At 44.6% G+C, this 15,953-nt stretch overlaps 1 protein-coding gene across 1 annotated transcript in view; it reads left to right on the top strand.

The window, feature by feature from the left end:
* The first annotated feature begins 493 nt into the window (after positions 1–493).
* The window catches only part of SCPEP1 (serine carboxypeptidase 1), a 43,871-nt gene continuing 28,411 nt past the window's right edge, over positions 494–15,953 (top strand). Inside the window, exons 1-5 of the mRNA XM_082679779.1 lie at positions 494–604; positions 2,469–2,617; positions 7,119–7,208; positions 9,700–9,855; positions 10,199–10,273. Coding sequence (XP_082535905.1) covers positions 541–604; positions 2,469–2,617; positions 7,119–7,208; positions 9,700–9,855; positions 10,199–10,273 — 534 coding nt within the window. The 5' untranslated portion in view covers positions 494–540. The remainder of the gene's footprint in view (positions 605–2,468; positions 2,618–7,118; positions 7,209–9,699; positions 9,856–10,198; positions 10,274–15,953) is intronic.

Raw genomic sequence — 15,953 nt, 5'->3', positions numbered from 1 at the left:
GCAGCAGTTTGAAATGCCAGGTCTTTTGTTGGGGATGGAAGAGATGGGCGGGGCAGGAAGGACGGTCCTCGTGGTTATTTCTCTGTAGCGTCTCAGTTCTGTCGCACAACCCAAGTCAAATCAATGCATTAAACGCCTCTTCCTTTCTGCTTGTCCCCAAAACGGCAAAGAACGACGTAGTGGGGCAAAAAGAACACCCCGAGCGCCGTTGCAGGGATCCTAGTGGGCCAATTGGGCAAAGGGCGCGCGAGACGTCGCTAGCCTCTCCACCCGCCCAAGCCCCGCCCCGCCCCAGCCCCAGCCCCAGCCCCGCCCCAGCCCCCGCCCCAGCCCCGCCCCAGCCCCCGCCCCAGCCCCGCCCCAGCCCCCGCCCCAGCCCCCGCCCCAGCCCCCGCCCCAGCCCCCGCCCCCGACGCCCAGGCCCCGCCCCTGACGCCCAGGCTCCGCCCCCGTTCCGGCTCGGCCTCGCCCAGCCCGCAACCGTCACGTGCTGAGGCGCGGCGTCCAGCCCGTAGCTGATGCTGCCGCGCGGTATTCGTCATGGAGCTGGCGCCGCGGAGTTGTCTTATGCCGGTGCTGCTGCTGCTCCTGGGCCTGAGCACGGGTAGGTTCGGGCAAAAGTGCTTCAGCGGCCGGTGCCTCCTTCTCTTCTTTAGGGATAAGAATCTGTTAGTGGGTTTGTGCTTTTTAAAGCATATTCCTTTTCCCCTGTTTCTACCTTGCGTAATTATTTTTGCTTTTGAGTCTCACTCTATTTTTTTTTTTCCGGATTCAAAGTTCTTTTTCTACTTTTTTCTGGCTCTGGGTGGTCTGCTGCCTTGTTTCTTCCCTGCGTGTAGGTAGAAGCAGTTTTGCAAAATGTAAGATTTGGAGAAGCTCCTGATCAATGAGGGTTCCGCAATCTTAAGGCCACCCCCCTTTTCCTGCCGCGATAGGCTGCTAAATGAGATTATAAGGTCTTTTTATTTTGAGCTGAAACACGCGGTACCAAGACTGAAAAATCCTACCACGAATGGGACGTTTAATTGCGAGTAAGCCTTTCTCCCTCTACCTGATCAGAACAGGCAGGATAATATGTCCCCTCACCGCAGTCCTTTTTGGCAAAAACAAATTCGTGTTTAATGGGATGACTTGCAAATTGATTTTCAGTCTTTTCTTTAAGCAAAATGAGCCCTGGTGTGAATCAAGAACTGAGAATTCGAACTAACCACAAACTTGCCTTGTGATCTTAGGCAAGTTGCTTTACTTGTTTTCCCTTTTGTAAAATGGGGATCATATGACCCTTCGACTTGTGTCTGGGAAATGTTGTCGAATAGGTTGCCCCCCGATTTTTTTTATATAAATTTATTTTATTATTATTTATTTTTGGCTGCGTTGGATCTTTGTTGCTGCGCGCGGGCTTTCTCTAGTTGCGGCGAGCGGGGGCATTTATTGAATGCCTGGTAAGTGCTAGGTATTGTACAACTATCTTGATTGTTTCAAGGATCTTGCATTTTTTAGTTGGTCTAACGATTAAGGAAATACCCTTTTTCATATTTGTTGCCGACCTTTCTTTGTTGTTTTGCCTTTTATTTTTGTTGTACAGAAATGTAACAAGTTTCTGTGCTCAACTCTTGATATTTTGTTTTATAGTCTCTAGGGTATGCTTTAATCGTTTCCCCATCCAGAGGTCAAAGAGACTTTCAACTCTATTTTCATATTATTTTTCACATCTAAATTTTAAAATTGAAATATCTGATCCACTTGGAATTTATTTTGGTTTAGAGTGTTAAGAAAGAACCTACATCTCTATTTTTTTTCTTCCAAAATCTGTTACTCCAGAGTAATATAGTGAGTAATCTTGCCCCACTAACTTGTGATGCTTCTTCTTCTTTTTTTTTTTTTTTGCGTTATGTGGGCCTCTCACTGTTGTGGCCTCACCCGTTGCAGAGCACAGGCTCCGGACGCGCAGGCTCAGCGGCCATGGCTCACGGGCCCAGCCGCTCCGCGGCATGTGGGATTTTCCCGGACCGGGGCATGAACCCGTGTCCCCTGCATCGGCAGGCGGACTCTCAACCACTGCGCCACCAGGGAAGCCCGTGATGCTTCTTTAATTGTATATTAAATGAGGAACAAAAATCAACGTGCTGCATTTTGAGATTTTTTTCCCCCAAAGTGTAAATCTCTCTCTTTTAAACAGAATTATAAACACGTTTTATGCTTCCTGTTAAAAATCCAAACGTTACAGAGGGTGTAGGTGAAAATGTGAAAGCCTCCAGCCCCCTGTGCCACTATTAAGTTTGGTATGTTTTTTCATAGCTGAGTTTTTTGAGGTTTTTTTTCCTTATCTCCACAATATATTGGAGTAAATAAATTGTCTGAAGTATAAACCAAATCATCACTAGCCTAACCCAGCCGTGTCTCCTGGGCTGGGAATTTAACTGGACATAGACATTCTTCTGGAAAATCGAATTGTGCTTCTGTTTCAGGAGCTGTCATCAGCTGGCCCACAGAAGAGGGCAAGGAAGTATGGGATTATGTGACTGTCCGGAAGGACGCCCACATGTTCTGGTGGCTCTATTATGCCACCAGCCCCAGCAAGAACTTCTCAGAACTGCCCCTGGTCATGTGGCTTCAGGTAAAATTGGTTTCACTGCCTGGCCTGAGGTTGAGGCCAGGTTTCCCCCACTTACCACCTTGCTTGCCCTTAAAGGCTCACAGCTCAGCAGTGAAGAACTGATGTGGTCCAGCAGCCAGCTGGGGCTCTCCTAGGCTTGGGAATTCAGTGTCCTTCTGAGGCAGGCAAAGGCGATGGTACAGTCAAGGAAGCCAAATCAGAGAGTGAGAGGTTCTAGTCTTTTACGGGGGTCTTTTTCTATTGAGCCCAGCACAGGCAGCAGTAGGAACCCTTACTGGAAGCTCCTGAAGACACATTTGACAATATGCTGACAGAAAGTGTTTCTGGAAGGTTCCAAAGCAAAGACTGAGGTACCCTGACCAGCCCTTCCTCTCCCCTCCCAGTCCTTTCCTAGATCTGAATTCCTTGCCCCTAGAAAAACTGGTATTTTGAAAGAACTCAGCCTTTTGTATCTTAGCATTAAGTGTCGGGCCCTATCCTTCTCCCTAAAGAATGTTTGCATTTTTAATCTTGAGCTCTAGTGGTAGGATTGAAGACAGGAAACTGGTTGGAAATTATTTGAGGGCAGGCAGAGGATCCTTCCTTCCTTTCATTCCTAAAATGTCTGTACAAAGGTGGCCCACACCCACCTGGAAGACCAAGATCTAGGGAGGGGTTGAGGAATGCGGTCTTGCTTCACCTTCTGGAAACTGTAGGCATGGCCCAGCTGGGGCACCAGGTTGCTCACCAGTAAATAGGGCGCCCTAGGGCTTCCCTGGTGGCGCAGTGGTTGAGAGTCCGCCTGCCCATGCAGGGGACACGTGTTCGTGCCCCGGTCCGGGAAGATCCCACATGCCGCGGAGCGGCTGGGCCCATGAGCCATGGCCGCTGAGCCTGCGCGTCTGGAGCCTGTGCTCCGCAGCGGGAGAGACCACAACAGTGAGAGGCCCGCGTACCGGAAAAAAAAAAAAAAATAGGGCGCCCTGATACTCACCCCCATGGGATGTAAATGTCACTTCCTCCAAAAATGTCATTATTCGTAAGCAGCCTCCCAGTGCCCCCAGCTTTGCCTTCCAGACCAGTGGATACAGGCTTTCTGATGAGATAAGAAGAGCAGTTTGCACGGAGGGGCCTTTTTCTCTTGGGATTATCGCAAGTATTTTATTTGAAGGCTGGGGTGAGGCTCAGCCCGAGAGCGCAGATATGAAAATGTCTCAGAAGAAGAACCCGTCTGTGTGGCCCAGGGAGCTTTTGTGCATCCCGGGCAGCTGGAGATGAAGCTGTGGCAGGGCTGTCAGGGAGAGCCGTGCAGTGGACAAGCCCAGTTCTGCCTTCCTGCCACTTAGAGCCGTGGCAAAACACTTCCCTTCTCTGGGCTTTGGTCTGCGGGATTTCAGCGGTTTTCAAACTTTGTATTAATCAGCAGAACTTCTTCCGCTCCCAAGTGAAAGCTTGCAGACCAGCCAAAGCAGAAGAAGGAAGTGCTGGGGCCGAGGTTGGGGCGGAGTGCCAAGTCCCACCCATTCAGCCTCCCCTTTGTCACGTGCTGCCCCTCAGGTACTTTCTGGGCTTCCAGGAACACAGTTTGAAAACCACTGAACTTCTGAAACGGCAAACCTTCCTTCTGGTTGACTGCAGAGTAGGGCAGTTGTTTTATTTGAATGAGTTGCCAACATTTACAAATCAAGACATTTCCTTCCTTTTTCCCAAAACCAGGAGATGCGATTACTTGGGGCCTGAACTTGCTGTCCCGGAGCGGAGTGGTGGGGCCCCTCTTGCACACAGGCAGGAGCTTCTGGGGGAGGGGACCCACCTGCCCTCTCTGTTCCGTGTGGTGTACTTCTGGCCCCTCAAGACCGTGTGGTGTACTTCTGGCCCCTCAAGACCGTGCAGTTTGTGACCTTTGGTTTCTGTGAGCTGAGATGCTATTTGATGGTTATCAACGGGCTCACTGTCCTGCTCTTCATCTCCTCAGAGGCCCAAGGGAAGGGGAAAAGAGTATGATTAAGGAAGAAATAATTAATTCAGGTTAAAAGGAGATCTCTCTTAGCAGCCTACTGAGAATCCATGCGCTGACTTCTCTGGACAGGTCTTTGGGAATCAAGGTCACGTCATCTGAGTGGAGTAGCTCTGAGTGATGCAGTGTGCTACGTTAGGCACACTTTCAAGTCATTTAAGCGTTTTAGTTTGTCCTTGGACACACTTGCCATATTTCAGAGTCACTGCATAGTCCCGGGCCGTGACAGTACCCCCATCCCAAAGTTCTAGACAAAGAGATTTTGCAGTGTTATCTAGTAGAACAGAACAGGAGAATGGGATTTCTCCCACAAAGACCGTACCTCTAGGATTCCAGCTTCTCTCCTTTCACTTTGGTCCTATCCCAGCCCAGTAAGTCCACTAGGAAAAAGGGGCCCAGCTTTCACTCAAGGACCCTTGCTTTTATTTTATTTTGTTTTTTGCTTTGCTTTTTTTTAAATTGAATAATAGTTGGTGTACAGTATTATATGTTACAGGTATACAGTATAGTGATTCACAATTTTTAAAGGTTCTCCTCCATTTATAGTTCTATAAATATGGGCTATATTCCCCGTGTTGTACAATATATCCTTGTAGTTTATTTTATACATAGTGGTTTGTATCTCTTAATCCCCTTCCTTTACATTCCCCCCTCCCTTCCCTCTCCCCCCTGGTAGCCACTAGTTTGTTCTCTATATCTGTGAGTCTGCTTCTTTTCTGTTACAGCTACTCGTTTGTTGTATTTTTTAGATTTTCCATATCAGTGACATCATACAGTATTTGTCTTTCTTTGTCTGACTTATTTCACTTAGAATAATACCCTCAAAGTCCAATCATGTTGCTGCAGTTGGCAAAATTTCATTCTTTTTTATGGCTGAGTAGTATTCCATTGTATATATATACACCGCATCTTCTTTATCCATTCATCTGTTGATGGGCACTTAGGTTGCTTCCATATCTTGGCTATTATAAATAATGCTTCTATGAACATTAGGGTGCATGTATTTTTTCAAATTAGTGTTTTTGTTTTTTTCAAATATATACTCAGGAGTGGAATCACTGGATCATGTGGTAGTTCTATTTTTAGTTTTTTGAGAAACCTCCATACTGTTTTCCACAGTGGCTGCACCAATTTACATTCCCACCGACAGTGTTACAAGGATTCCCTTTTCTCCACATCTTCGCCAACACTTGTTTGTGGTCTTTTTGATGATAGCCATTCTGACAGGTGGGAGGTGGTACATCATTATGGTTTTGATTTGCATTTCCCTGATGATCAGCAGTGTTGAGCATCTTTTCATGTTCATGCTGGCCACCTGCATTTCCTCTTTGGAAAAATGTCTATTGAGTTCTTCTGCCCATTTTTTAATCAGGTTGTTTGTTTTTTTGATGTTGAGTTATATGAGCTGTTCATATATGTTGGATATTAACCCCTTATCGGTCGTATCATTTGGAACTATTTTCTCCCGTTCCATAGGTCTTTTCATTCTGTCGATGGTGAGGACATTGCTTAGAGGGATTTATAGCCTCCCAGTTTTATAATAGTTAGCTTGGTGTCGGTTCAAAACATTCAGTAGTTTCATAAACTCTCTTTTGGGGTCCTTTAGTTACCCCTGAGCCCTGACTCTATGTTGTCTCTCTTTTCCTTTAGATTTCCCTGTACAGATTGCCCTGGTTTCTGTTTTGCCTGAGCTGTTTCCTTCCATCATTGTGTATCTCCCTTTCCTAACCATCTTGCACAGGGACACAGCATCCTTTTATTCAAGGCCCTCAGCCTATCCTGTTGGCTCAGCTGACCCCTGAGGTTTTGTCCAGAAAAGCACTGACCATCCTTACCCCTGACCATCTCCTGAAGGACCTCCTCCCCTCTCTTAGCCCTTAGAAGCCATAGAACCTCTGCCTCCCATTGTCTGGGCCCCCAGCACTGAGCTTCTGTTCAGAATCCTGCCTCGCCCCTGGCCTTGGATGCCCACAGTGTTGAGTGCTTCCTGCCCAGGGACTTCCGCATTTACTATGTTATATCCTGGGGATCATCTTGATCAAACTGCCCCTCAGTCTGGGTCCCTTGTAAATCCTCAGGGACACTGAGGAGAGGGTGGTGGAGAGTCACAAGGCCCCGGGTCCAGTCCTGGTGGAGCCCCTAATTGCCACGTTCCCTCTCTGGGCCATACTGCTCATCTTTGAAGGGAGAGGTTTGGACGAGATGTTTTGAGGTCAGCAAACCCCACGTGAGGCCAAGGCTCGAGCTCAGAGGGTCAGAGGTAGGAACGTTCCCTCTGGGGGCTCTTAGCCCGGTTGCTTCCTTTTCTTAGAAAGACTTGAGCAGTTACCAGGGGCTCAGTTAGTGCAGACACTGGATCAGTTGTGTCCTGTGTGTAAGGCTGACCCAGCCATCACTGACTCATAAATTGTTTACAGTGAATGGGGTCATTGTTGGAGTGACGAAGGTTTGACTAACATTTCCTCTGACTTTATTTTTGTTTGTTTGTTTGTTTTGCTTTCACAGGGTGGTCCAGGTGGTTCCAGCACTGGATTTGGGAACTTTGAGGAAATCGGGCCCCTCGACAGAGATCTCAAACCACGAAGAACTACTTGGGTACAATGAGGAAGGCCTCGAACTCAAACTGCCGCGTGGCCCCCCCAGGCTGAGTCCCACCCAGCCCTACCCCATTCTGGGTGGCGCCACAAGTTGAGCCATCCCACTCCACCCCCCTCCCTCTTCCTCTGTGTCCGGGGGGACCTTGCGTACTTGTCCACAGGCTTCCTCTCTGGCCAGCCTCTTCCATTTCTTGGGGCAGCTTATCCCACACTGGTCACCTTCCCAACTCGGTGACCTTTCTCTCCACTTGCCTGCAGAAACCTCTGTCTACTCTAGCAGACCCCCTGGACCTTGTCATGACCCACATATTGGCCATCCCTGCAATCTGAGACCCCGGGGTCCCACCTTCTGGCCACAACCTGCAGTCCTTTCCCTTCCTACTCTCCTACTTCCATTCTTGTCTTCCTCAGGACTTCAAACCCCTTGTCCTCTGCCCTTTTGATGCCTCTCTAGTTCTCTGTCTCACCCCGCCCCCTCATTCTTCACTTCACTTCTTTACCTAACCCCCACCCCTGGTTCCCTCATTCTTCTCCCTCCGCATCCTTGCCATGCCCAGCCTGGGGTCCGTCCCCCTGTCCACCTGCTCAGCCCCTTCCTCCAGGCTGCCAAACACTGGTGGGTAAACCCACACCAGTGGGCAGGGTGGGGCTGTTGCTCCCAGCTGGTGGCCACCCTCTGCTCTGTGCTTCTCCTCTGCTCCTCTCCCATCTGTTGATGGACACTTAGGTTGTTTTCACCTTTTGGCTGTTGTGAATAATGCAGGGAACATTAGCGTACAAATATTTGTTTGGGCCCCTATTTTCAATTTGGTGGGGCGGGGTGGGGAATTGCTGGGTCCTATGGTAGCTCTATGTTTACTACCCAAGTGTTGCTAATATTCTTCATCCACCCCTTTTCCATCGCCTCTCGTGGGTGCTTTCAACATGCCCCCCCACCCCCAATCCACTTCCCACATGGTGCTTGGGTGAAACCCTCCAATGCCAGTCACTCCTTAGTTTACTGTCTTTCAGTTCCCCAAAGATCGGATCCAGATTCCTGGGCGTAAACTGGCTTCTGCTAGCCATACCTCCCAGCTTCTCTGCATGCGCACTCTCCTTGAGGCCTCTGCGCAGGCCATTCCTGGGCTTGCACTTCATTCCTTTGGTCACCCGGTCACACCTAGCTCACCAGACTCACCTCTAAGACTCTGCAGGAGCACCTCCACCTGAAGATCCCCTCTGAGCCCTTTGATTTTCTTGTCTGTCTCCATACTGGTCTTCTTTAAGCACATTTTACTTACTCTTGCCTCAGGGTCTTTGCACATGCTGTTCCCTCAGCCTAGAACATTCACATACTCACTTCCAGTAGCAGAGTACCCCACTGGCTTGTCCCCAAGCCTCCCACGACTAACAGGGTAATGTGACTGGGGCAGAGAGCCTGAACAAGAAGTGAGGAGATGCTGGCCTTGGTCCTGACGCTGCCATTACCTATCCAACTTTGTGACCTTGGACAAGTCCTGGGCCTTTCTGGGCTTTAATGTCCTGATCAGTAAAGGACATGGCTGTAGTGTGTCATCACTAGGGATCCTTCAGGATGTAAAATTCTATAACTCTAAACCTCTTTGGGAAAGGTGTTAGAATAAATTCTGTTCTTGTAGTGTTCAGCAAAGCCAGGCCAATGTGGAAACTGGATTCATCTTGAAGAAAACAGACGTGTGGTATTCCAACCTCTCACTGCTTCGAGCTGTTGCTCAGACTGACACTGCGTGGTTCTACCGGCACGAATGAATTACATTCAGGACATTTGTAGTGTCTGAAAGTAACAGCCTAGATGCTTCGATCCCTGTGTATATGTTAATTTTTCCTTCTTGCCTCTCCTTTTCTTTGCCTTTCTTTGCTATACTAGTCTGTGTTCCTGTTCCAATTTTTTTTTTTTTTTTTTTGCGGTACGCGGGCCTCTCACTGTTGTGGCCTCTTCCATTGCGGAGCACAGGCTCCAGATGCGCAGGCACAGCGGCCATGGCTCACGGGCCCAGCTGCTCCACGGCATGTGGGACCTTTCCGGACCGGGGCACGAACCCGTGTCCCCTGCGTCGGCAGGCGGACTCTCAACCACTGTGCCACCAGGGAAGCCCCATTTTTTTTTTTAATACATTTTAGTAACAGATCATAACCACACTGATATCCTCACATGTGTGGTTTTTGTTGAGCTTATATAAGGTGATCAGAAGATAGTTGGTGACTGGCTGGCTGATTGCAACATTTTTTTTTTTTTTTTTTTGCGGTACGCGGGCCTCTCACTGTTGTGGCCTCTCCCGTTGCAGAGCACAGGCTCTGGACGCGCAGGCTCAGCGGCCATGGCTCACGGGCCCAGCAGCTCCGCGGCATGTGGGATCTTCCCGGACTGGGACACGAACCCGTGTCCCCTGCATTGGCAGGTGGACTCTCAACCACTGCATCACCAGGGAAGCCCCTGATTGCAACATTTGACTTTCCTCTGTGGCTTGTAGCTCCAGTCGGCCAGTCTCCTGTTTGTGGATAACCCAGTGGGCACTGGGTTCAGTTATGTGAACAAGAGTGACGCGTACACCAAAGACCTGGCCATGGTGGCATCAGACATGATGGTTCTCCTGAAGACTTTCTTTGAATGCCACAAAGAATTCCAGGTAAGCAAGCTCAGAGGGGGCTAGCAGTTGCAGCACTGCATCCATCAGATGCAAACTTCCCCAAGAGTTACATGCCTAACTGATTCCAGAGAAAACTTTTTTGCACCCAGGATCAGATTGTGGGCTTCTGTTTCAGTCATCACTAAAGGTGGTTTTAGCTTGAAAAAAATGACCCTGCAGCCAGTATTCTAATTAAACATAATAATCAGATATGGGAGGAAAGATCAGCAAAAGCAGATTTGTTTTGTCTGGCCATTACATGCAATAGAAATTTGAAATTGATTTGTGTGAATTAAAAGACATTCAGGATATTTAATTCTTTGTAAATTCCTTTTCTTCCTAGACGATTCCATTCTACATTTTCTCAGAGTCCTATGGAGGAAAAATGGCTGCTGGCATTGCTCTAGAACTTTATAAGGTAACAAGGAAGATGACTTTGTTTTGATGTTGGACAGAAACTGATTATCTTACTTGTTATAGTCACCTGATAATTGAATATTCTTTGAATAGGACCTTGTACATACAGAGTAAGTCTGTAATAATAACCATGAAAAGTTTCAAAAAGAACAATGGAGTTTGCCCCACCAGATATCGAACAGGCTATACAGCTAAGCGAGTAAAGCAATTTGCGGCTGGCATAGCAACAGAAATGCAGATACGTGCATCAGGCTAAAGAATCTAGAAACATATTTTATATGTACTTATGTATATGTATATATGTATCTGTGTATGTTTATAACACATACATATGTATCATGCTTACATATGAACATATAAATGATAAGGTGATATTTCAAATCATTGAGGAAAACAGAATGTTCAATAAATGATATGGAGACAAGTGGCTATCACTTTGGAAAATAGTAAAGTTAGATTCTTGCCTTACATGAAACATCAGTTCTTTTTATTTTTTTAATTATTTATTTTATTTATTTTATTTTTGGCTGCGTTGGGTCTTTGTTGCTGCACTCAGGCTTTCTCTAGTTGTGGCGAGCGGGGGCTACTCTTTGTTGCGGTGCGCGGGCTTCTCATTGCGGTGGCTTCTCTTGTTGCAGAGCACAGGCTCTAGGCGTGAGGGCTTCAGTAGTTGTGGCTCACGGGCTCTAGAGCACAGGCTCAGTAGTTGTGGTGCACGGGCTTAGTTGCTCCGCGGCATGTGGGATCTTCCCAGACCAGGGCTTGAACCCGTGTCCCCTGCATTGGCAGGCAGATTCTTAACCACTGCGCCAACAGGGAAGCCCCGAAACATCAGTTCTTGATAGATTAAAATCTAAACATAAAAATCAAAACTGTAAGAGAACCTGAAAATATAGGAGAAAAGTTTTATAATCTTGGGTACGAAAAACTTGCTTTTCCTTCATAAGATGAAACACCCAAAAGCAAAAAGAATAAGTTTGACGTATTTAGACCACATAGAAATTTAAAACTAATTAGAGTTTCATAAACAATTTTAAAAGATATATACACACAAATAAATATATAGTAGAAGTAGTATTCACATCAATAAGTTCATTAAAGAAGATAATATTCTAGGGGGCTTCCCTGGTGGCGCAGTGGTTGAGAGTCCACCTGCCCATACAGGGGACGCGGGTTCGTGCCTCAGTCCGGGAAGATCCCACATGCCGCGGAGCGGCTAGGCCCGTGAGCCATGGCCGCTGAGTCTGCACGTCCGGAGCCTGTGCTCCGCAACGGGAGACGCCACAACAGTGAGAGGCCCGCGTACCACAAAAAAAAAAAAAAAAAAAAAAAAAAGATAATATTCTAATAGGATATTGGCCAGAAAATATGGGCAAACAATTTATAGAAGAAATGCAAACTGCCTATGGACATGTGAACAATGTTCAACTTTTAGTAGTAAGTCAAATCTGTGAGATTTGCAAATATTTTTAAAAATTGGTGGGAGGTCTCTGGGGGTCCAGTGATTAGCACTCCACGCTTCCACTGCAGGGGGCACGGGTTCGATTCCTGGTCGGGGAACTAAGATCCTGCATGCCACATGGCATGGCCAAAAAAATAAATAAATAAAATAAAATAAAGTAAAAATTTGGTAACCCCCAGTTTTGGTAAGCAGTCAGGGAAACAAGTGCTCTTGTGCACGTTTGATGGGAATGAAAACTGGTAAATCATTGTAAAAGGGCACTTTGGCAGTATCTATAAACTTTAAAATATATGTGCCCTTTGACCCAATAATTTCACTTCCAGGAATCTGTCCTGTGGGAATACTTATACGTGTGTGTGTCAGAGGATGTTAAGTTCATCGTTGCTTATAATGTCCATAAACGGAAAACGAGATCAGTGGCTGTGTGTAGAGGATTACTTAAATGAAATACATGGATCCTTCCGTGATGGACACTTTGAAGCCATCAGAAAGAATGGGTAGATCTGTGCATATGTATACATGTATGTATATATATATGCTTGTGAAAACAAAGAAAGGAGTTAGAAGGATATATACCATGTTAACTGGTTAGTGAGCGTGAGGGTGCAGGTGGGGCAGAGGTAGGAGTTTTTTCACATTTTCTCCTGTCTCCTTCTGTGATTAAACTTTTTACAGTGAGCTAGTATGAGCTTTTTTAAATTGAAGTATAGTTGATGTACAGTATTATATAAGTTACACATATACAATATAGTGATTCACAATTTATAAAGATTATACTCTATAGTAAAATATTGGCTATATTCCTCGTGTTATACAGTATGAGCTTTTTTTTTTAAGATTTATTAATTCTCTTTAAAAATGAACCTTTTATAAGAAGCAGTATAGGTACATAACATAAAATTAGAAAATACAGCAAGCACAAATTAAAAAAATTAAAAAGAGATCACCATTGTTAACACTTCAGTGTATAGCCTTTAAATCTTTTTCTGCGCTTTTAGAAATAAGTAAATTTTTTAACCAATAGGAGATAGTAGTATACATAATGTCTGTAGCCTGCTTCCTTCCGTCACTAGTCCTCCCTTTCCTACTTCAGTAAACTTTCATCTCAAATATTCAGGCTTTAATAATCCCAACACGTCCTTTGTGGTCAGTTTGTTTAAGCCAGGACTCAGTCCAGATCCGTGAATTACATGTGGCTGGGATGTCCCTAAAGTCCGTTTTCATCTAACACAGTTCCTTTTTTATGACCCCCATTTGATAAAGAAACCAGACTAACAGAATATCCCATTTTCTGGAATTGTGTGGTAGCATCTTCATGGTGTAATTTAGTTTATTCCTCTCTTCATGGTGTTTCCTACAAAACTGGAGGTCATAGTTAAAGGTCTGATGCATTCAAGGTAAAAGTTTTGAAGAGAATATATTATAATAGGTCAGATTTCAGGAAACGATGGCCTATAGGTCAAATTCAGTCCACCACCTGCTTTTATACGACTCATGAGCTAAGAATGGTTTTTACATTATCGAGTGACAGTGGTGGGGTGGGGTGGATTAAAAGAAGAATAATATTTCATGACACATGAAAGTTGTGTGAAAATCAAATTTCAAGGTCCAAAAATAAAGCTGGGTTTTTTTGTAATGATATTTTATTTTATTTTTTTTAACATCTTTAGTGGAGTATAACTGCTTTACAATGGTGTGTTAGTTTCTGCTTTATAACAAAGTGAATCAGTTATTCATATACATATGTCCCCATGTGTCTTCCCTCTTGCATCTCCCTCCCTCCCACCCTCCCTATCCCACCCCTCTAGGTGGTCACAAAGCACCAAGTTGATCTCCCTGTGCTTTGTGGCTGCTTCCCACTAGCTGTCTATTTTACGTTTGGTAGTGTATATATGTCCATGCCACTCTCTCCCTTTGTCCCAGCTTACCCTTCTCCATCACCATATCCTCAAGTCCATGCTCTACTAGGTCTGTGTCTTTATTCCCGTCTTGCCCGTAGGTTCTTCAGAACTTTTTTTTTTTAATGTTCCATATATGTGTGTTAGAATATGGTATTTGTTTTTCTCTTTCTGACTTACTTCAATCTGTATGACAGACTCTAGGTCCATCCACCTCACTACAAATAACTCAATTTTGTTTCTTTTTATGGCTTAGTAATATTCCATTGTATATATGTGTCACAACTTCTTTATCCATTCATCTGTTGGTGGACACTTAGGTTGCTTCCATGTCCTGGCTATTGTAAATAGAGCTGCAATGAACATTTTGGTACATGACTCTTTTTGAATTATGGTTTTCTCAGGGTATATGCCCAGCAGTGGGATTGCTGGGTCGTATGGTAGTTCTATTTTTATTTTTTTAAGGAACCTCCATACTGTTCTCCATAGTGGCTGTATCAAATTAAATTCCCACCAACAGTGCAAGAGGGTTCCATTTTCTCCACACCCTCTCCAGTATTTATTGTTTGTACATTTTTTTATGATGGCCATTCTGACCGGTGTGAGATGATATCTCATTGTAGTTTTGATTTGCGTTTCTCTAATGATTAATGATGTTGAGCATTCTTTCATGTGTTTCTTGGCAATCTGTATATCTTCTTTGGAAAAATGTCTGTTTAGGTCTTCTACCCATTTTTGGATTGGGTTGTTAGTTTTTCTGATATTGAGCTGAATGACCCTCTTGTAAATTTTGGAGATTAATCCTTTGTCAGTTGCTTCATTTGCAAATATCTTCTCCCATTCTGAGGGTTGTCTTTTGGTCTTGTTTATGGTTTCCTTTGCTGTGCAAAAGCTTTTAAGTTTCATTAGGTCCCCTTTGTTTATTTTTGGTTATAATTCCATTTCTCTAGGAGGTGGGTCAAAAAGGATCTTGCTGTGGTTTCTGTCATGCAGTGTTCTGCCTATGTTTTCCTCTAAGACTTTGATAGTGTCTGGCCTTACATTTAGGTCTTTAATCCATTTTGAGCTTATTTTTGTGTATGTTTTTAGGGAGTGTTCTAATTTCATTCGTTTACATGTAGCTGTCTAGTTTTCCCAGCACCACTTATTGAAGAGGCTGTCTTTTCTCCACTGTATATTCTTGCCTCCTTTATCAAAGATAAGGTGACCATATGTGCGTGGGTTTATCTCTGGGCTTTCTGTCCTGTTCCATTGATCTATATTTCTGTTTTTATGCCAGTACCATACTGTCTTGATTACTGTAGCTTTGTAGTATAGCCTGAAGTCCGGGAGCCTGATTCCTCCAGCTCCGTTTTTCTTTCTCAAGATTGCTTTGGCTATTCGGAGTCTTTTGTGTTTCCATATAAATTGTGAAATTTTTGGATCTAGTTCTGTGAAAAATGCCATTGTTAGTTTGATAAGGATTGCAATGAATCTGTAGATTGCTTTGGGTAGTAGAGTCATTTTCACAATGTTGATGCTTCCAATCCAAGAACATGGTATATCTCTCCATCTATTTGTATCATCTTTAATTTCTTTCATCAGTGTCTTATAATTTTCTGCATACAGGTCTTTTGTCTTCTTAGGTAGGTTTACTCCTAGATATTTTATTCTTTTTGTTGCAATGGTAAATGGGAGTCTTTTCTTAATTTCACTTTCAGATTTTTCATCACTAGTGTACAAGAATGCAAGAGATTTCTGTGCATTAATTTTGTATCCTGCTACTTTACCAGATTCATTGATTACCTCTAGTAGTTTTCTGGTAGCATCTTTAGGATTCTCTGTGTACACGTCTCTATGTATCACGTCATCTGCAAACAGTGACAGCTTTACTTCTTTTCTGATTTGGATACCTTTTATTTCTTTTTCTTCTCTGATTGCTGTGGCTAAAACTTCCAAAACTATGTTGAATAAGAGTGGTGAGAGTGGGCAACCTTGTCTTGTTCCTGATCTTAGTGGGAATGGTTTCAGTTTATTACCATTGAGGACGATGTTGGCTGTGGATTTGTCATAGATGACCTTTATTATGTTGAGGAAATTTCACTCTATGCCTACTTTCTGGAGGGTTTTTATGATAAATGGGTGTTGAATTTTGTCAAAAGCTTTCTCTGCATCTATTGAGAGGATCATATGGTTTTTCTCCTTCAGTTTGTTAATTTGGTGTATCACATTGATTGATTTGCATATATTGAAAAATCTTTGCATTCCTGGAATAAACCCCATTTGATCATGGTGCATGATCCTTTTAATGTGCTGTTGGATTCTGTTTGCTAGTATTTTGT

This window comes from Grampus griseus, assembly GCF_964374135.1.
Source record: "Grampus griseus genome assembly, chromosome: 20".
In the NCBI taxonomy this organism is placed as follows: domain Eukaryota; kingdom Metazoa; phylum Chordata; class Mammalia; order Artiodactyla; family Delphinidae; genus Grampus; species Grampus griseus.
Note: the sequence above shows the minus strand (reverse complement) of the source record. Positions and strands in the feature narration are given on the sequence as shown.